Source organism: Bradysia coprophila, unplaced genomic scaffold, assembly GCF_014529535.1.
Source record: "Bradysia coprophila strain Holo2 unplaced genomic scaffold, BU_Bcop_v1 contig_415, whole genome shotgun sequence".
In the NCBI taxonomy this organism is placed as follows: domain Eukaryota; kingdom Metazoa; phylum Arthropoda; class Insecta; order Diptera; family Sciaridae; genus Bradysia; species Bradysia coprophila.
In genome coordinates this window covers 112,372-133,922 of record NW_023503670.1, presented here as the reverse complement: position 1 = coordinate 133,922, position 21,551 = coordinate 112,372, and the positions used below count along the sequence as shown (strand labels likewise).

Sequence of the window (21,551 nt, the reverse complement as noted above, 5' to 3'; positions counted from 1 at the left end):
TTTTCTGAAAAAAAAAACCGATCCCCAAAATCAACGAAACTTGGTTTTTCGGGAAGATCGGATCAAAATTTCGGAAAGTCGATGAAGAATGAAACAAAACATAACATAAAAAACTGGTGCCTCGTTTTCGTTCGGCACATGTGAGTCTAAACTGTGAACATAGACCGAAACATCAAGTATTACACGCGATTTTCATTGTACGTACACACTTTTACTACATTCTATTATACACACCATATGCATATTTATACAAGTTAAATAAAACTCCATGATCCTTAATCTTGAAAATATTTCAAATTAAATTAAATTTTCCAGGCAATTTCGGAAGGTTTTCTTGATATGGCTAGGTTAGGATTTTATGAATTTCTGAATGTTTTATGCATGAATTTCCTGAATGGTGCTATATATATCTAGATGGGTGTATTCGGTGTGCGTTTAACATTACACACATATGTGCGTTAATACAAAGAATAATGGCAGACATTTATAAATATGTATGTTGTGAAAGACAAGTTGTATCATCAAGATGTTATAAATGGCATAAAGAAGATGAATTACGTTCTTATGCCTTTTAATACACTGAACACATATTACGATTCAGCGTTTTAATGTCATCGATTTATAAGGCACCAATGAGGTCTCATCGATAGATTTATTTATGTTCGTAACTTTATTAATCAGTCAAAATCGTATTGTTCTAACAATGCCAGTGTGTTTTGGATTAGTCAACGAACAATGTTGTACAACAGTAATACAATATTAATGCAGCACTTATAGTTCCATCTTTATCAGTAGATTGAGGTAAGCTCCTTGTAAGCTCTCCGATATAATATAGGCTGTTCGTAAAGCAAAGAAGTTGTTGTTGTTTGTTTTAAAATTATTGGTCCTGGTAACAATAGAGGGCTATCTAGATGATAAAAATGAACCGTATAGTGTGGGCACAGATTTATTTCCACAACAATATCAGTGGGACTTGGAAGTTCCAAGTTGGAACTGCTGAAGTATTTATGCGACGATGGCTTTTCTTTCACAGAAACTCTAGAAGAAACTTTTTCAATATACAAAATATACAAAATATACAAAATGTTGTCGACATATTTCAGTTTTAGAGCAAAATGCCAAGGACGCGAAAACCTTTTGGGGAAAATGGTAAATGGCAACTGCGTCTTAAAAAAGAAACATCGACGGCAACGTCAATTTGTTGACAGCTTTTCGAAGCAAATCATACCACACAATAGATAACAACAAAAAAATGGAAAATTCAAATATTTTATCAAGAAAAAATAACATTTAACGGTAGATACATAAGCAACAATATCTTTGTGTACATAAATGAACTGGTAAGCAAAATAACTTCAATTCGGAATGCGGATGTATGTATCGGACAGAAAAATTCAATGATTTAGCACAATAACTTGCGTTTCTTAAGAATTGGCTTTTCAGCAAAATCATTTATGCAAATTCTTTTGTTTAAATTTGTCGTTAAGTTTCTTATGCAGATTTTACGGCAAAAATGTGCTAATTTGTCGCTTTAACGCTCGAATATGGTACAACAGCAGGGCTTAGCGTTTACGTAGTGATCAAGGGTTCGAACCTTGTTTCTATACTTATATAAAAAGGCATTCTTCTAGAGAATTCAGTACATTCATAACGTCCTCAAGTTCACTGAAGCTTCATAGCTTGGGTAGTTGAGGTGCATTTAGTGCCTGCAACGATGTACACAATGCATGTCGCTTTTGATTCTTATCCAGCTTAGAATTAGACAAGTTAAGAATCTAGTAATCATCAGAGAATTATTGCATTTATTGGGGCATGTTTTGGAGGTCACATTAAACGAGTGGTCCAGACGAAGCTTTGAATTAGTCGTAAAGTTTTCAGTGGAGTTTCTAATCAAACAAACACAAACTTATCGAAAGTAAATTAGGCTGACTAAGGACAGAAAATTTTCTGGTAAAAAATTAATTTGCTGACAAAAGAATAATTTACCTAACCGTAATGTGTACATCCCATTTCTGCAACAATATTTTCTTCACAACAATTTTAAGGTTTCTCATTTTTTGCCATCTAGCTTATAAGAACGCTCATCAATTATTAATTTTCAATCTAGAATTTTTCATTTATGTTTTTCTAAACAAAAACCCTTTTTTCTTCGGGGATTATTTGTTCTTCCCAAGAAGAGCGAGAGGCAAAAAAAAACGTAATTAATATATACCTCTAAAAAGTCCTTCCTGATTAAAAGCATGTAATTTAATCTTAATATTTAATAAGGTCCATAAATCAAATATACCTCAGTTATACATTGCACAGTAAACCAAAGCGAAAAAAAATTGTTCTCCAGGGTTTGATATGAAAAATTTCAAGAATTAAAAAGTTTCATCTGGCCCATTTATCAACTTGTCTCTAGTTTATCCATGTACCTATACCTATATATACTTTCCACAATCGCGATGTATAACGAACCACACAAAGTGTTTCGTAATATTATCACCATGCATTGAGTAGAATCTCTTGAAAAAAAAAGAGAGCGAAAGGTTTTATTTATTGCCCATAAACAGCGAAACAATGGTCTCGCCCTACTTTAGGGATATTAAATACAAATTTCAGCAATAAATCAATTTTTAATGTTCAGGACAAAATATAGAATATCGACCTCATGTATATACTTGCGAATGTGTGCACATATCGTACGGGACGATATAATTTATCGATTTTTGTTAACCAACAAATCAAGCAGTATTTTCCATTTGACTTTAACATTCATCTTGACTTCTGTTCTATAGGTTACATGAGTGCCAGTTAAATATTTAGGATCGAACACTACATCAAACCAAACTGACTGTGATATTTATTCTCACGTCTTGTCGTTAGTACGTTTCTCATTTCTAAGCTTTTAAAAAATTGGTGAATTTGCAGACTAATTCTGATCTTATTAAGCATAAGGGATACAGTTAGAGGCAGTGAAATTTCAGCATAAATTTGCTTCAGCTGTTTTCACACAAGCAATCAAAACTGTTTATTTATGCGGTTTTATTACTACCACGCACGTGTGTGTAACAGCTTCAACCGTATAAAAAAGTAAAAACAGTTTTGATTGTACGTGTGGATCAGCAGAAAATGAGCTGAAGAAAATTCATGCTGAAATTTCACTGCCTCTGACTGTAGGATAAAGTCCAAAATGTAAACAAGATTTATTAAAGTTCATTTTCTGTAATGAAACAACTTCAACTACGAGACTTCAAATGATTTGCAAAATCTATGCACTGTTTCAGCTGACTTCGTTCGTTATCCTTTATTGGAAAATAATTCCTGAAAAGCACAGAGCACACAAAACATGTAGGTAAATCGTTACCAAAAAACATTTTAATTCAGAGTACTTAAATAAGTTTTTACTTTGAAATTTCAACATATAAAAATGGCGTTAGTTCGCATGTAAATATGTAACTTTGTAACAATCCATCCATGAAACCTCATCGTTTATATTATAAATACAAAACGTCTTTATTATACATGTGTAATAGAACAGAGCTTATTATAGACAGTTTTATGTTAAAAACAGATACGAAATATAAAGGGAAATGTTAGCGTTCTCAAACAGAACATAAGTTACTCCTTACAACTAAAATATACAATGGGATACTCTTCATCATATACGTGAAAACGAATATTTTTGTTGTCGAACAGTTGTTAATTTCGTTATGAGATCTTTGCTTCGCAAGTTTGAATAATTTCATAAGAAGGTATTATAGCGTTACAAGTTTATTATAGACTTATGGATAAGTATTGCACATAACTATTTAGTGTTATGGTTGAAACCGTTAGCGTAAAACTTATACGAGAAAAAGTTTTTCAAATGAGAAATTATGGTTCAGAGAGTACACACCGTTTTCAACGTGAAGACCGATCTTGTTTGCGCTCAATTTTACGGAGAGCATATTTTATGTCAAAATATTAACTTTCAACCTACAATATTATAATGTAACATAATAAACATTCGCTGTTTATTCTACCATAATAACATTTGATACAGACGAGGTATCGTACGATTTTGATGTACACGTTTTGTTAATTATTTGTGTAAAGGAACGGAAATCAATGGGAGTTCAACAGTGCAAGAATATTAATTTACATTGATGATCAAGAACCTTTAACAGATCTGTAGCTTACGTATTCTGTTCTCATATGTGCATATATTGGATGTTTGTTAATTGCACATGTTTGAAATGATTATAGTTATCCAATGACTCAATGTAGCCACCACTCCGCCGGAACATTTTCAAACATTTGTAATTGCAAACACGCATTTTATGTCTAGAATTGCATGTAACGACTACAAAAACATGTAAGTTGTAAAAGTATATCGCTCTGGTATCACATGGTGTTCTTTCATGAGGTGAGCTTGCCAATACGAGCCGATACAACATTTTTTGCATCCTATGCAGTGCACTCAATGTATTATATCAAAAGTCTAGGAAATATAAGTTATTTGGTACAAGTTGATTTGAGAAGCCACATCAAGAACTTAGGCCTGGCGCTACAAAAATTGACTTTGTTTATCTAATGCTGAAATATCGTGATTCCGTCGCTCATTTCCGGCGCACTATCAATAAAATGTTGCTTCTAACTTATGCTAAAGGGCTTTTTTAGCGAATTCGATTCCAGAACTCGCCTCCAGTTCGTGCTAGAAACCTCTTATTCGCTAAAAAAAAGTCCTTTAGCATGCGCTAGAGAAATACTATTGTGCAACACGCACTATGCCCAATATACTATTATTAGATGTGTTTGTTCGAATATGATTTTAAAGAGACAGTAAAACATAAAACTGAAGCAGGTAGTCCGTTAAAGGAAATCTACTGTTCGCTTTGCTGCCGCTACATATGATAGTTCGCATTCAAGACTTGAAAGAAATGAATCAATTCCTCGTAGATTTCCATTTGAGCCGAGCTTCATTGAGATCATCAAAGTTTTATGTAATTTCTCTTGTCAGGGTCATCATTGTAGAAATGCATAACTTTGATTTAAGTTTCGCAAAATTAAGCTTTGTTATCTTCTTATCCGTTGGTAAGAACACATTCAGCATGTGTGCCTTTTCCAAAGTACAGTGAAAGATTCATGCGAGTGGAAATTAATGGAATAGAATTGTGAGAACAGTATATGGCAACAGTATATCGCTGTAGATAGAGTCATACATTATATTACATTCTATTATGCAGCGAAAATACATTAAATTTAGAATGAACTTAGAGCTTGGAACAAATTTCGAAATAAGTATTTCGCATTTTGTCAGAGTTCACGATACCTACATACCTACCGCTTGCTGAGCGACTAACTAGGCTTCCAAAGAATTTTTTTAACATCGTTCCGAAGGCATGGTACGATGGAGTTGACTGCACATTGTTTTTTTTTTTTTTAAACAAAGTTAATAAAAATTCTCTCTGTTGTCTGCAAATCTCATCGGAATACTAATTTTCGTAATATCAACCCGACCAGGAGCCATAAAATGATATTACATTCTAGTTCTTGTTCAAGACATTTGCAGCTTATAAATTAAAAATTTTGAAAACTAAGCGAATACATCCAGTAAATGGTATGTGAAATTTGCACATGCATGCCTTTGCTGCTGCTGTACAATGTTGAATTATTTTGAAGATTACATAATTCTTATACTTGGTAAGACAAATTCGGAATAGTACTTTATGAAATGTGTGGCTGTAGGCAATGGAAATTAACGCACGCTGTAACTATTTTGCACAATGTATTTTATTATTTATGCGATATAAATGTTGTAAATAACAACGGAAACCATTTCAAACGGTAACAAATTTTGAGTTAAATATTGTGCATTAAACTTTCGAACTCGAAATTATTATGTGTAGGATGTGCAAAGATTGGATCCACTTTTAATGTATCATCTTTGAAGCATAGTGCTCAATCTTTTAGGTAAGTTTGCTTGATGTATAAGAAGTTTAATAGAGTTTCAACTATACTTATTTTGCACAATGTCTTTTATTGTTGATGCGACAAATCTTGTAATTAACAGTGTAAACCACTGGTGCTGATTGTATCTCGATGACGTTCGCTCACATTGCCACTTCGAATGAATTTCCCAGGAACTGAATGAGTGAACTACCCTCAAGTTGTTTTTTAATGAAATGAACTCCATATTCGTGTGGTGATAGATTGTGGACGCGTTGAGCAACAATTGTGATTTTGGATTTATCCCATGATACCTGACCAGAACCGGTGTATATTACAAAAGCACCTTTCTTAACCGATTTACCATAAATTCTTGTCTTTGTGCAAGTTATCACGTCAACAACCACTTCAGTTTTGCTTTGGGAGACAACTTTGGTCCATGTATGACTTTTAGCTTTGATCAACGAAACTTGGAATAGCTTCTGGGACGTGGCTGCATTGTCGTCATCATCATCAGCACTTTCTTGACTGTAAGCATCGGTGATCGTAGTATTATCGACGGCTTTACTTTTTACATATGCTTTGATGCAAGACTTTGTTAACGAAACAGTTTTGTTAGCAAATGCAACACGTGAAATAACCTCTCCAGCAACACTAGCTTTCAATTTCAATATATTGTCTGCGGTGGTATTAGCTTCTGCTCTGAATAATGTTAAATATGATCTAAATGGCAACTTTAAAGTTTCTGAACCTGAACGAACTGAACTGTTCACATGGACAAGTGATGGAATTTGCACAGTTATGGAAGAATCTGCAGATGCATGTTGGAATAATCTTCGTTTTTCAACTTTCGATTTCGACGATGATGATGTAACAACTGTACCACTAGCGACAACAGTTTGGTGTTTTCCTTTCGAAAAATACGTACTATTCACATTAAAATTTCCTGATGCGGATGTTGTTACATCTAAACTTGTATTATAATTTCCAGTCGCACTTGAAGTGGCGTGACCACCAGTTTTTGCTGATTGACGAAACTTGGAAAATGTTTTCTTGCCACCTTTAGTTATAACTAACACTTTAGCAAATTTAAAATCACGTTTCCCAAAGTCCGCTGAAACTGAAGCATCATTTGGTAAATTGCGTTTGAATTCATCTACATCATTATCCGCATCATCATCATCATCATCCAGGTCATATTCGTGTACAAATTCCAGTTCGTCCCCTTCGTCAGATTCAACCTCTACCAAAATACAACATTGTAAAGTAAATTGTAAGAAAATGTAAATTTCGCACGTAGCCCTATACCTTTTGGAAAATAATCGTTAAGTGGAATGTCAACATCCTCTGCTGACAATTGGTCACCAAGGTGAACCATTAAACGATCATAGACTGCATCCGATATTCGCAATTTCGTTGGCACAAAATTTGTCGTAGGAAATTTGTCATTTTCAGTTGCTGTAAATATAAAACTATCGTCTTCCATTGCTGGAACTCGTCCAACGGATAGAGTAATGGCAACAACTGTCCAAATAACTTGACCCAAACCACCCATTATTGAGACGATTCACTTTAACTGTCGAATATAGAGAACCTTTCTAGTCTAAGTCACTTAGCGAACTGATGTTCAGTTGTTTTCGCACAAAAGTGATAAAGCAATCAACTTAACGCGGCGCTGAAGCGTAACTACAGAAAAAATTGTCATAACAAAAACCGAATAACCTTCTCTTGATCTTCTAGCTCATATAAACAAGTACTATTGAAATGTTCAATCGAAAATATTGTGTTTTCAGTACATTTAGTGAAAAATGTTTTAGGAACTGTTCGGTAGACAAATGTTTTCGCTGTACTTTTTGTCAGCGCTCCTAGATTACGTTAAGTAAACGATGGACTATAATACACACCAGACTGGACTCCATCAGGGGACTTAAAATTTTTGATCTGATAACATTGTACGCACAAGTTGCTAGGACTCTCAGTTCAGATGCGTTTTGCTGTAATAATTATGATATTACATGCTTCTTCTCCCGCTGCGCCCTGGTCAAAAGGAAAATTTGGAAGCATGTACGTAATGTCTTGAGTAATGTATGATTCGACAAAATTGTAAAATATTTGCGCTGAATAATATTTCCAACTGCGCATTCCAACCTATAGTCTCACTAATCATAACAACAATAATTAAATTGAATTCTGTGGAATTTTTTTGTTGTTGTTGTGTGGATAATCAAAAATTATTTCTGGAATTCGCAATCATAGTTAGACAATTGAAAAAACGAGCCATCAGAACAGTCGGAGCGTTTGCTGCGACTGAGCCCCGTACAAACCCGTATATCTATTGCGTACGTGACCCTAGTGCGTCTGTCACCCTACTTTGACCGTAAGCCTATGCGCCGGTTAAAGTAGTTAAAGTAAAATTATTATGTAATGTGTACATCTTAGAAATTGCGCATAGCGCAATTACGAAGCCCCGTACGACGTTCCTTTCAAATAAAACGAAAATTTCAAATAGCTCTAAAATTTTAATTTATTGAGTATAAATACACATAGGGCCTAGTATCGGCCTCAGTCCGAGGATCCAATTTTTTTTTTCAACTACATTCTATTCGGCCTTTGATTACCTTCCAAATGAAACAAAAAATACGAAAAACGGATGAAATTTGCTCGAGTTATATGTAAAATACACATAGGGCCCTAGTAGCGGCCTTAGTCCGAGGACCCAAATTTAATTTTTTTTCAACAACATTCTATTCGGCCTTTGATTACCTACCAAATGAAACAAAAATTACGAAAAACGGATGAAATTTGCTCGAGTTATATGTAAAATACACATAGGGCCCTAGTAGCGGCCTTAGTCCAAGGACCCAAATTTAATTTTTTTTTCAACAACATTCTATTCGGTGTTCGATTATCTTTCAAATGAAACAAAAATTACGAAAAACGGATGAAATTTACTCGAGTTGTATGTAAAATACACATAGGGCCCTAGTAGCGGCCTTAGTCCGAAGACCCAAATTTAATTTTTTTTCAACAACATTCTATTCGGCCTTTGATTACCTACCAAATGAAACAAAAATTACGAAAAACGGATGAAATTTGCTCGAGTTATATGTAAAATACACATAGGGCCCTAGTAGCGGCCTTAGTCCAAAGACCCAAATTTAATTTTTTTTCAACAACATTCTATTCGGTGTTCGATTATCTTTCAAATGAAACAAAAATTACGAAAAACGGATGAAATTTACTCGAGTTGTATGTAAAATACACATAGGGCCCTAGTAGCGGCCTTAGTCCGAGGACCCAAATTTAATTTTTTTTCAACAACATTCTATTCGGCCTTTGATTACCTTCCAAATGAACAAAAATTACGAAAAACGGATGAAATTTGCTCGAGTTATATGTAAAATACACATAGGGCCCTAGTAGCGGCCTTAGTCCGAGGACCCAAATTTAATTTTTTTTCAACAACATTCTATTCGGCCTTTGATTACCTACCAAATGAAACAAAAATTACGAAAAATGGATGAAATTTGCTCGAGTTATATGTAAAATACACATAGGGCCCTAGTAGCGGCCTTAGTCCAAGGACCCAAATTTAATTTTTTTTTCAACAACATTCTATTCGGTGTTCGATTATCTTTCAAATGAAACAAAAATTACGAAAAACGAATGAAATTTACTCGAGTTCAATGTAAAATACGCATAGGGCCCTAGTAGCGGCCTTAGTCCGAGGACCCAAATTTAATTTTTTTTCAACAACATTCTATTCGGCCTTTGATTACCTTCCAAATGAAACAAAAATTACGAAAAACGGATGAAATTTGCTCGAGTTATATGTAAAATACACATAGGGCCCTAGTAGCGGCCTTAGTCCGAGGACCCAAATTTAATTTTTTTTCAACAACATTCTATTCGGCCTTTGATTACCTACCAAATGAAACAAAAATTACGAAAAACGGATGAAATTTGCTCGAGTTATATGTAAAATACACATAGGGCCCTTGTAGCGGCCTTAGTCCGAGGACCCAAATTTAATTTTTTTTCAACAACATTCTATTCGGCCTTTGATTACCTTCCAAATGAAACAAAAATTACGAAAAACGGATGAAATTTGCTCGAGTTATATGTAAAATACACATAGGGCCCTAGTAGCGGCCTTAGTCCAAGGACCCAAATTTAATTTTTTTTTTCAACAACATTCTATTCGGTGTTCGATTATCTTTCAAATGAAACAACAAGAATAGTACCGGCTAACGCCTAGTGAGTCTTTTTTCTTTTTCTTTTTGAATCTCACCATCGTTTTTGAATCTCCTGTTTATTGCCAGCTTGGTATTCATTCAAGTACCACTTCGGTATTCAACTACCAAATTTTCGATTTATAAATAAGCAAGCGAGCCGATTAATATCATCAGTCGGTGTGCAGCTTTCAAACATTAAACATCTCTACAACCTCCGCATGAGTTTGGTAGTCAACTACCACTTTGGTAGTCAACTACCACTTTGGTAGTCAACTACCACTTTGGTAGTCAACAACCACTTTGGTAGTCAACAACCACTTTGGTAGTCAACAACCACTTTGGTAGTCAACTACCACTTTGGTAGTCAACTACCACTTTGGTAGTCAACTACCACTTTGGTAGTCAACTACCACTTTGGTAGTCAACTACCACTTTGGTAGTCAACTTCTACTTTGGTTAGCAACTACCACTTTGATAGTCAACTACCAAATACTCGATTTACAAATAGACCAGCAGGCAGAATAATTTCATCAGTCGGTGTGCATCTTTCGAGGAAGAAACATCTTTGCTGCTAAATATTTTGGGGGTCCAACTACCAACAACTACCAAACTTTCAAATTGCAATGTCTGCTATGAGCGATCTGTTACCAGATAACAAATAATAATTGATTTGCCTGGTGTTGGTTTGCTCATAGTAGCTTTGCAATTTACTACCGTGGTAGTCAACTACCAAATATTTGAGTTATAAATAGGCAAGCAGGCAGAATAATTTCGTCATTCGGTGCGTAGCTCTCAAACGGTAAACATCTCTGCTGCTAAATATTTTGGGGTCCAACTACCAACAACTACCAAACTTTCAAATTGCAATGTCTGCTATGAGCGATTGGTTACCAGATAACAAATAATAATTGATTTGCCTGGTGTTGGTTTGTTCATAGTAGCAATTTTAACTTTTATCAATCACATTTTATTTGTGACACAGACGGACGGACGGACAGATGAAATGCCCACAATAGGTCTTTTTTTCCTATGGAAAAAAGACCTAAAAAGAATAGACCGGCTGAAGCCTGGTGAGGTCTTTTTCATTTTTTTTCAATTTCTGTTTACTACTAGCTTGGTAGTCATTCAAGTACCACTTTGGTATTCAACTACAAAATTTTGGAATTATGAATAGGCAAGCAAGCAGATTAATTTCATCAGTCGGTGTGCAGCTCTCAAACAGTAAACATATCTACAACATCCGTATTAGTAAACTACCATGTTGGTAGTCAACTACCACTTTGGTAGTCAACTACCACTTTGGTAGTCAGTCAACTACCACTTTGGTAGTCAGTCAACTACCACTTTGGTAGTCAGTCAACTACCACTTTGGTAGTCAGTCAACTACCACTTTGGTAGTCAGTCAACTACCACTTTGGTAGTCAGTCAACTACCACTTTGGTAGTCAGTCAACTACCACTTTGGTAGTCAGTCAACTACCACTTTGGTAGTCAGTCAACTACCACTTTGGTAGTCAGTCAACTACCACTTTGGTAGTCAGTCAACTACCACTTTGGTAGTCAGTCAACTACCACTTTGGTAGTCAGTCAACTACCACTTTGGTAGTCAGTCAACTACCACTTTGGTAGTCAGTCAACTACCACTTTGGTAGTCAGTCAACTACCACTTTGGTAGTCAGTCAACTACCACTTTGGTAGTCAGTCAACTACCACTTTGGTAGTCAGTCAACTACCACTTTGGTAGTCAGTCAACTACCACTTTGGTAGTCAGTCAACTACCACTTTGGTAGTCAGTCAACTACCACTTTGGTAGTCAGTCAACTACCACTTTGGTAGTCAGTCAACTACCACTTTGGTAGTCAGTCAACTACCACTTTGGTAGTCAACTACCAAATACTCGATTTATAAATAGACCAGCAGGCCGAATAATTTCGTCAGTCGGTGTGCGTCTCTCGAGTAAGAAACATCTTTGCTGCTATATAGTTTGGGGGTCTAACTACCAACAACTACCAAATTGCAATGTCTGCTATGAGCGATTGGTTACCAGATAACAAATAATAATTGATTTGCCTGGTGTTGGTTTGCTCATAGTAGCATTGCAATTTACCACCGAGGTAGTCAACTACCAAATATTTGAGTTATAAAAAGGCAAGCAGGCCGAATAATTTCGTCAGTCGGTGTGCGTCTCTCGAGTAAGAAACATCTTTGCTGCTAAATATTTTGGGGGTCCAACTACCAACAACTACCAAACTTTCAAATTGCAATGTCTGCTATGAGCGATTGGTTACCAGATAACAAATAATAATTGATTTGCCTGGTGTTGGTTTGTTCATAGTAGCATTGCAATTTTAACTTTTATCAATCACATTTTATTTGTGACACAGACGGACGGACGGACGGACGGACAGACGGACGGACGGACGGACGGACGGACGGACGGACAGACGGACAGACGGACGGACGGACGGACGGACGGACAGATGAAGTGCCCACAATAGGTCTTTTTTTCCTATGGAAAAAAGACCTAAAAATTACGAAAAACGGATGAAATTTACTTGAGTTCTATGTAAAATACACATAGGGCCCTAGTAGCTTTTCACTTCTAAGGCCCTAACTCACGGTCCACTCAACCGATTTTAAAAAACTTTTTTTTCCTGGATTGGTATTGACAATACCTATCATTTGCCGTGTCATTTACATTTCCATCGTTTATTTTGCCATAAATATCACCAAAAGACCTTAAATCACTTAGGTGGCCCTAACTCACGAAGGGCCGACCCGAATATGCCCATCTTCGAACTTAGCCTCACTATTTTGACTATCTTTCAGGGAAAAAAAAATTTTTGAAATCGGATTTGATTTACTCAAGATATCGACGTGACGGACAGACGGACAGACGGACAGACGGACAGACGGACAGACGGACAGACGGACAGACGGACAGACGGCCCAAATTTTTATTGCAGATTCGTCATCTATAAACATAGGCAAACACTTTGCCCTTACCGTCTGCTTCGAATTCCATCAATTACACACGGCATCGTAATCCTATAAGCCCCTTCGTACTTCGTACGGGGCTAAAAAACCTTTAACATGGATTATGATTACATTGTTACTTGTCATCAGAATAACTTAATGTTATTAAACGACTCATATGTTGGTTATTCCCCTTGTAACATAATATAGTTCCGCTTGTATTTGTGTATTCAAATTGTAGTTTATGTGCAGCTGTGTGAAAATCCGTACATTATAGACACATAAAATAGCTGCTGCCCAATTTTGTTTTTGACGAGTAGAATTATGTACATACTACCCACGCTACGCCTTCGGTTCGTCAAAATAAAGAAAACTAGACTGAAGTGCGTAATCTTCTTTTTTTTTCAAACAATGATACTTAAAATTCATCGCTGCTACACTAAAACGAGAGTGCGCTCAAATCTTTACAGAATTCCAGGAAAGATAAGATCTCGTTTTTCTGGTGTTAAATTGGCGACAGTCGTTTTAGGAGGTGGGACTTTACAAACTTTACTTTTCTCAAACGAATGCTGTAACAACTCATACAAATTCCATATCAACACTGCTTTGAGTGTTGTAATATCCACATCCAACGGGTGCTGAAATAAGTCACTTTACAACACTAAAATGAGTGCTGAAAAGAGTCGTATTTCAATTCTCGGTGGCACAAAAGTAAGTTCAATGGAGCATGGCAGGACTGAAAAAAACGATTAACAGTTAGACTCAGACTAAAATCTAGACCCGTCAACGTTCCATATCGGCCCTAAATCCAATATCTTCAAAATATTTGAGTTCGAAGATTTAGGATAAGGACTATTAACGACGACCCTACAGGCAAAAAAAATTGTAAACCAACGAAAAACGCGGATGAAAAATGTAAATCTCGAGGAGATTTATGTTCAAACGTTGCACAATGTTTACTGTTACATGAAAGAGCAAGGTAAAACTGTTCAGATATCTGAGAGAATTTAATCATAAATCACTGCACTTTGCTAAACTAATTTTACTGAGGAAGTATAAACCAAAAAAAGGTTCTCGGACAATGTATAGCTATAGGTGTTCGATGACGAACTGCCATTATGAATTTTGATCAGCACACCTTTTCAAACACAATTCTTCATCACATAGTGTAATAGCACGAAACCAATTCACTCGGTTTTTTAATATTGCTGCACCATCTGTTTGATTACTTCTCATTCATCCATCGCGCATACAGCCATGTAACAGCCAGGGTAAAAAAAAGAAGATTTCATCAATGCCGGTTAAAGTTTTGTTTGTATTATTTCGCACTGAATTATTAAGCACGAAGCTTTGCTTATCAATCTAACTCTCTTTCGTTATATATGGGATATGTCGTAATGTTCTTGTTGTACAATCATTTGGGATCCCTCAAACGTTGAACGGGAATGCTCGTCTGTTGTGCTCGGGTTGAGGGCTGATATGTAATCTCTATGCAAAATAGGTAATGCACATTGCATGCACATAACGTATGCATATATATAAATATGTGTATACACATAAGCATATAGTAATTTGTCACATTGCAACAAATGTGAACAGTCTAGATTTTATACATATGTATATCTGGCAGAGTGGTGGCTTTTTTTTTGTTGTTTGATTGTATATGAATGGAGAAAATGTCTAATTTCGTGATGGATGTTTAATGGAGTTTTGCATTTTTCAAATATTTGATTTTTGAGTTTATGCATTTCTACAGCTACGGTTGGTGCATTTATAATGTTTGATTAAATAAAATTTTGTTGATTTATGGCTAACGGAGTAAAGTATTTCTGTTTTAAAAAATAAATAATAGATTTTCGCAACAGTATGGGAGCAGCATGTACCTATTTTAATTTAGTAGTTTTTCAGTTGGTTTAATTGATTGAATGCACTGGAAAATGAATTAAAAAATCACAGAAATAATTTGAATGCTGTCAGATTTCTTCCGAAAAATGAAATCTTTTTTTTATCGTAATTAATTCTCCGAATGAAGAGTCGATGTCACTCCAACGTTCATGGAGATAATAGTTTTTGACGTTTTTTAGCTGCCCGGATATCAACTTTTCCAAGAGAATTGAATTAAATATCCAAAAAATCCATAGATGACAGGGAAACGGGTAAAATACATTCCTGACGTTGTTTGATTTCAGATATTGACCGTGGTCTCTCAAAAGTAAATTATTTCGTCTAACTTTTGGAGGAATCGAATCCATAATCTAAACATTAGCAGCTCGCTGAATAGCCAAGGAAATTGTTTATGTGTGTTTGATGCGATTTTATTGGCCACATTTGAAGTTTCCTGGGTTAACCAACTATCGGAAATAGTCTCGGACAGCCTATATTTCCATTCGATCGGATAAAATATAAATATGTCAACTAAATCGATTTAATACGAAATGGAGTAGTCATAGATCGTCTCTATGTTCACGTTCAAGATAAGACTAGGTCCCACCTGTTGGGTGGGTCAGATCCTTTGGCTGTTCGTCTGAGCTTCTCAATAGTATTTTTATAGGCAATGATTTATTGATTTATTTCAATGAAATGTAATTTTGTATGTTGATGGCCACAAAAACGCATTTAGAAGAAGAACTACTAGAACGGTCTAATAAATCTATCTATCTAAAAAATGCCGCATGTTTTCAATAAAATTTAAAATAGTGTGAATTGCGGCCCTCGCTTCGCTCTGGCAGCAAACTTCACACTCTAATATTGGTTCTGTTTATTCAGTTTAACAAAGAGTAGAAAAGGCTTCTTTTGAGAACTACTCCCAATGTTCTAAAAGAACAGGTTGAGACACTTCTGAGTTGATCACTAAGGCGGTGACACTCAGATGATCTTTATTGAACAGACTCATTACAGATTGTTTGAAATGTCAACCTGATAAAAACTATTTTTTTCTTCTTCAAGTTGACATTTCAAACAAACTGTAATCAGTGTGTTCCACAAAATGTATCTATTTATCTACTTACAGTCAAGGGAATAAGATTAAATAAGATTAAAGAATCCCCCTGAACAGTTAGAAGTTCGCCGAAATTATACATTTTTCGCTCATACTTTCAACTGCTCATAACTCAAAGTGGATGAATTTTAACCCCAACAAGACCCAATCTGCCCCGAAAGTACATTCAATTATCTTTCTAATGACACCCCACACGACCTTGTAGGTTTCATGGCCTACGAGAAATTTCCATAAGAAAAGTGCATGTTTTCAGTTTTTGGTCACCCCTCACTAGCCACACAAGCTTTTAGACGAATTTTTTTGAAAGTGGTTTTAGCATTTAGGGATATCCTATCTAGGCACATATTAAAAAATACACTAGAAAATGCGTCCGATTTCGACAGGCTGTTTTTCAAAAGAATCCCTCAAGTGAACATGGAAACATGGGAACATTGAAATTAGGAACAACGAGTGATCTTTAAAACCGAAATAAGTCAGAAAAGGTGGTGAGGGTGTCCTTGAAAGCAGAATTAAGTCGATAAAATATAAGGACGAGGAAGGATCAGCAAAGCTTCATATAACATGCGAGGCATGTGAAATACGCATTGTCTATTGTCTAACAAATAAAAAATTGGAAGATCTTGACGAATGTTGTTCGAATTAACGATGTTGGAAGGTTTTTTTTTATATAATGATTTACGTTTAAAATCGTTGTATTAAACCGACGCCATCATCAGCTATACTTTAAATTTTCATGTACAGCCAAGGACAGTAAAAAAATAGTATTTTTATGATTTTCGTGTTTATCGATTTCAGCTGTTTTAACAATGGCAAAACAGCTGAAATCGATGAAACACGTATAGAATAAAAATGCACTTTTTTGACTGTCCCAGGCTGTATCATCAAACTGGTCAGCGCTTTACTATTTGTTTATATTATTCGTTCGATATATTCGACATGAGTGATCCAACTTTATTTCCCCCAAAAAAAACCATATTTCGTATCTCAAAGTGGTCCCATTCAATACATGTTCTTTTATGTTTATGCATAATGTACATCAATTTCTCTGGAGAAACTAATATAACAGATAAATAAAATAAACATAAAAGTAAGATTCAACGTAATCCAGTCATAACTCCGAAACAGATGAGTTTTCCTGTATATACATGAATGTGGATGTATGAAAAAAAAATAACTTTTGATAAAGAAAACAGACATTATGGTCGATACTGGTTAGGGATTACCATGAACGCTGTTACATTTAACCACAATTGCAAGTGCTTTCGCAAATTTAACTCAGCATCAAAGCGGCAGTAAACCGAGAGAATAATTAAAATTTAAAACGAATTTCTCGATCCATTATTTAATCTAAAGACGAACAGACGGTGTATTTTGTCATAAAATAAAATTGGGACAGTGCACGAAATATGCTACGTTCAACGTTTTATAGCTGTGTATCAGACATGAGAGCCGTTCAAAATGTGGCAGCAAAACGACGTTGAATAAAATTGTCGACGCCGGTTAAAATGTCGGCTGCAAGAACGTTATTTTAACTTACAAATTCAGAAAAGAATTTCTCAAATTGATAGCAGAGAACGGTTTTTGTGAATTGCGGGAACAATGTTGATTTGAGCAACTGTGTTTCAAATACGTGCTTACACGACTCTTTACCAATCTTCATTATATTCTAATTAATGAAGCTGTACAAGAATTAAGATTTTATCAACTCTAGGGACTCCTCTGAGAAAGGCTTTTACCAACCATTTTGTAAGTTCAGAGAAAGTAAAAATTTTATCAGAATTTCATTCTAATCGGGAACGCTCCACTACATTTTACATTTTAGTAACCAAAACGATGTTCCACCTATTTCCCATTTGCAGTTACGAACGAAAGGCATTTTCAATGGTTTAAGAATTTATCAGATTATATTCTACAAAAATAAATTTTTTACGAATTTATATATCTGCAGATACTCGAGATATTCGTCGAAGGCACGAAATTATTAATAACAAAAACGACAAAGAAACTAGAGTAAAAACTCTGTTATATTTGTGCATTTTAAAAATTTGTGTGCTCGTAAAGTTAATGGTTGACGTAAAGCACACTATACACAACGAAAAATAGAAATGTACTCGAATTTTAGTTGGAAATAAAATATAACAAGAAAAAAACAGCTAAAAATGATTTGCATGCTCGTCGGAATTCATTCAATTTTATTTTCACTCATTCAATTTTTTGTTATACAATTCCCTTCGAATGCGAACACATATTGTTACTCGATATCTTGTGATGTATTATCGATGGAATTTTGCAGAAAAGGTTCACCATTGTAAGAATCATCGTGTCTGTTTATGTTTTTCTCAAATTTCATATTTTATTTAAAATGGCAAGAAGAAAGAAAGAAAGAAGAAAACTCCACCAAATATTGCTGTCACTTTTTAACATCGTCTTCCAATGAAACTTTACTCCATTACCATTTTATGGATCTTATATATGCTAAAAAACATCAACAACACAATTGTTTACATGCATAGCCGATTGTTGTGGAGAAAACTTCGTCTTTGTCCATAACAATCCTATTTAAAAAAATATTCTACACCAAAACTGAGGGGATAAAAACGAGAAATTTTATCACAAAATATACGATGATGGCGCTAAATTGGTTGCATAATTAATGAATCTTGAATACAAAAATATGGTTATACGTTTGTATATGGTTCGTCTTAAAAGGATGTTGAAAGTTTGGCGCAAAAATAAAGGCGAAACATTTTTGTATTACCATAAATTCTTAATTAGTCATTAACGAAGTACTAGCCAGTTATGGTGTATCGTCAAAGACGTCATATTCGAGCTCGGTGATGATGTGGTTTTGTTACAAAAACCTTAAACATTCAGTAGCTTGAGATTTTATCCCGAAATTATCAATTTTAGGCGATAAGAAGTGTAAAAAATTAATGCAAGTGGAATAACCAAACGTCATCAGAAAATGCCATCGAAAAGAGTTTTAGTGTAAATTTTGCTGACCCGAGGCGAAGCCGAGGTCAATGAGCAAACAAAAACGAGACTTTGCATTTTTATCCCGAGTTATGTAATGGACTTACTATGTCAACCGCGTCTAAAGTTGTGCTTGAACGAGGGTAGTACCAGCCTGCGGAAAAATTTGCTTACTCACGAAGGGGAAGTTGTATCCAGAGCCGAGGACGTAAATGCTAGCGTCCGGTGAGCACTTTTTCATAGTCAGAAAGTGCACTTTACCGCGCGCTGGCATGTAAAATAGATTTCTTAGTAGCAGTTTAACCAGCTCTGAGAAAATTCATCAGTTTACATATAACCCCAACTCTACTCCTAAAAAGCGCACAAATGTAGGCTTTAGTTTCAGCGATTCATTGATTGGATTCACCTCTTACGGACAGCTATATTATCTGTTATGCCTGATGTTACTTTATATAGAAAAATGTATGACGAAACGAATAAAATTAATAGATTTTCCACCAAGTTAGAAAAACTAAAATCAATAGAAGTAAAAGTCTCGATAATATTGGCGAAATGCCGACGGCAGGTGTGGAAGAGGTTAAATCCTCGCAATCTTTAACATTGGCAATTAACTTAAGATCAATTTATAACCATAAAAATGTAACAATTTAATCCTGTGTAAATCTGTTGAACATCAAACATATTAAAATAAAGAAGGAATCAAAATAATAGTTCAAATACTGTCTATACCATGCGAATTGCTTCGTCTATAAGCAGCATGTCTATTTAGTTTAATGAAAAACTTTTCCCTTTATATAGCAGTGTTGATATGTAAAATTTCAAATGATGCATCTGACAATTTACGGATTTTACATTCGAATAGTTGTAATATATCTAATTCCAGATGTTATCATCATCGCTTCAACTACGAGTATTGACAAAAACCAACGTCAAAAGTTTGCTTGTTTGGAAATTTAGATAAAATAACATGAGTTTATCTCTATCGTTTCGAGTTGAGCAATAACTCTAGGCAATTAGTGATCTTGTTTGGGATGAATTCAAATTAAATTCTACAGTTTGCTAGGATAAATCGGTTAAATTAGGATAATTTGTTATCGTTATGCTGTATTACAGAACATCAAACAATGACAATGTATGGTTACGACGTGAATCGTATTTTAAATAATCTATCAAAGAGTATGTTTTGAATGGGTAAATCAATCAGGAATACATTCAACAAAACGTTAGAAAGAAAATCTTTTAACATGTAGTCGCTCAGTGAGTTGTCTACTAGATAATCTATGTAAACTAACGAAAGTATGAACAAAAATGTAAGTATTACATGTAGCTGTAATTGCGTACAATTGGGAATATGTCGATTATTATTACAGATGTTCGAAATTACGGAAGCTTGAGATTGTGCCCTAAAGATTTTACGTGGTTCTGCTCGGTGAATGCAATTGTTATGTGTTCATTTTCGTATTTACCGATCTGAGGCACGTAAAGCATAGTACGTAACTGCTTCCAAATTGTTGTTTTGACGAGTTTCCTACTTTTAACAGTTGATGTAACAGATTGTAACACTATGTAAAAGATACTGATTTTTGTACCAGATTTCTTTTACTTAATTTATTACAATTTGTATACATAATCCACTACTTCGACTTTATGAACTATTGTACTATAATATGGTTTGCTATATATTTACTTGACTTTACAGCTGTGAGATGTAGCAGTAGTACTAGTTTATTCACTGTAAAGACTCAACAACTTTCATAACTGGGGAGGTTGCACAAAGTTCTTTGCTATAATCCCGTGATCCCATTTAAAAACTATGAAGCATCCAAAAGAAAGACGACAAAAAAAAGAGCTGGGCCCTAGTAAGTGTTTACTTATTATAGCAAAACAAATAGTAAAGTCGAAAGAACAAAAAAATTTTCCATAAATGTAAATATAAAACATATCTAATCGTATGCGCCGATATGACTTCTCTTTATTTCACTATTATGAAGGGTTAAATTTAAATCCAGATGATCAAACAAGCTAAACTTAAATCTAAAATTTATTGCGACGAGAAAGCGTTCGTAATCAATATTATTGTCCAGTTCACGAAGGGAATTGTTAGATTAACTTTTGAATAATATTGTCAGAGACAGAACAATAAACGACAAATTTGACTTAAATTACCAATAAAAGCCTGGTATAACAACGGAAAATTTAAAATTGAACATTCTATCCATTAATATTGTGTGTACGTATTACAGGTTATTATTCATCCACCTGGACTGTACACTGAATGCATATAGACGTGTGCACACACATACGTTATATTATGTTGATTTAATAGCTACCATTTGGAATTAGATAGTGTATACCGACAACTGGATATGGTCCAGTAAAATTAAAGTTTTAATGTTAATTGGTGTCTAGTGATTCAGTCGTTCATTTATTTTCGAGATCTGGATACGTTTCAGCCGC

The 21,551-nt window shown here is 34.9% G+C and overlaps 2 protein-coding genes across 9 annotated transcripts in view; both read right to left on the bottom strand.

The window, feature by feature from the left end:
* LOC119082307 (tyrosine-protein phosphatase Lar) overlaps window positions 1-21,551 on the bottom strand; it is a 159,338-nt gene that overhangs the window by 47,789 nt on the left and 89,998 nt on the right. The window lies entirely within an intron of this gene.
* On the bottom strand, window positions 5,736-7,554 carry LOC119082310. Its single transcript, XM_037191812.1, has 2 exons — window positions 7,222-7,554; window positions 5,736-7,156 (listed from the first exon to the last, which is right to left on the bottom strand). The coding sequence occupies exons 1-2, from the start codon at window positions 7,466-7,468 to the stop codon at window positions 6,078-6,080; spliced, it is 1,326 nt and encodes a 441-aa protein (XP_037047707.1). The 5' UTR covers window positions 7,469-7,554; the 3' UTR covers window positions 5,736-6,077.

What these genes read in the sequence shown, in the direction of transcription:
- LOC119082310 (XM_037191812.1), bottom strand. Translation starts at nt 7,468, where the DNA reads ATGGGTGGTTTGGGTCAAGTTATTTGGACAGTTGTTGCCATTACTCTA. An exon ending in TAACGATTATTTTCCAAAAG is followed by an intron (nt 7,157 to 7,221) that starts GTATAGGGCTAC and finishes GTATTTTGGTAG; the next exon opens with AGGTTGAATCTGACGAAGGG.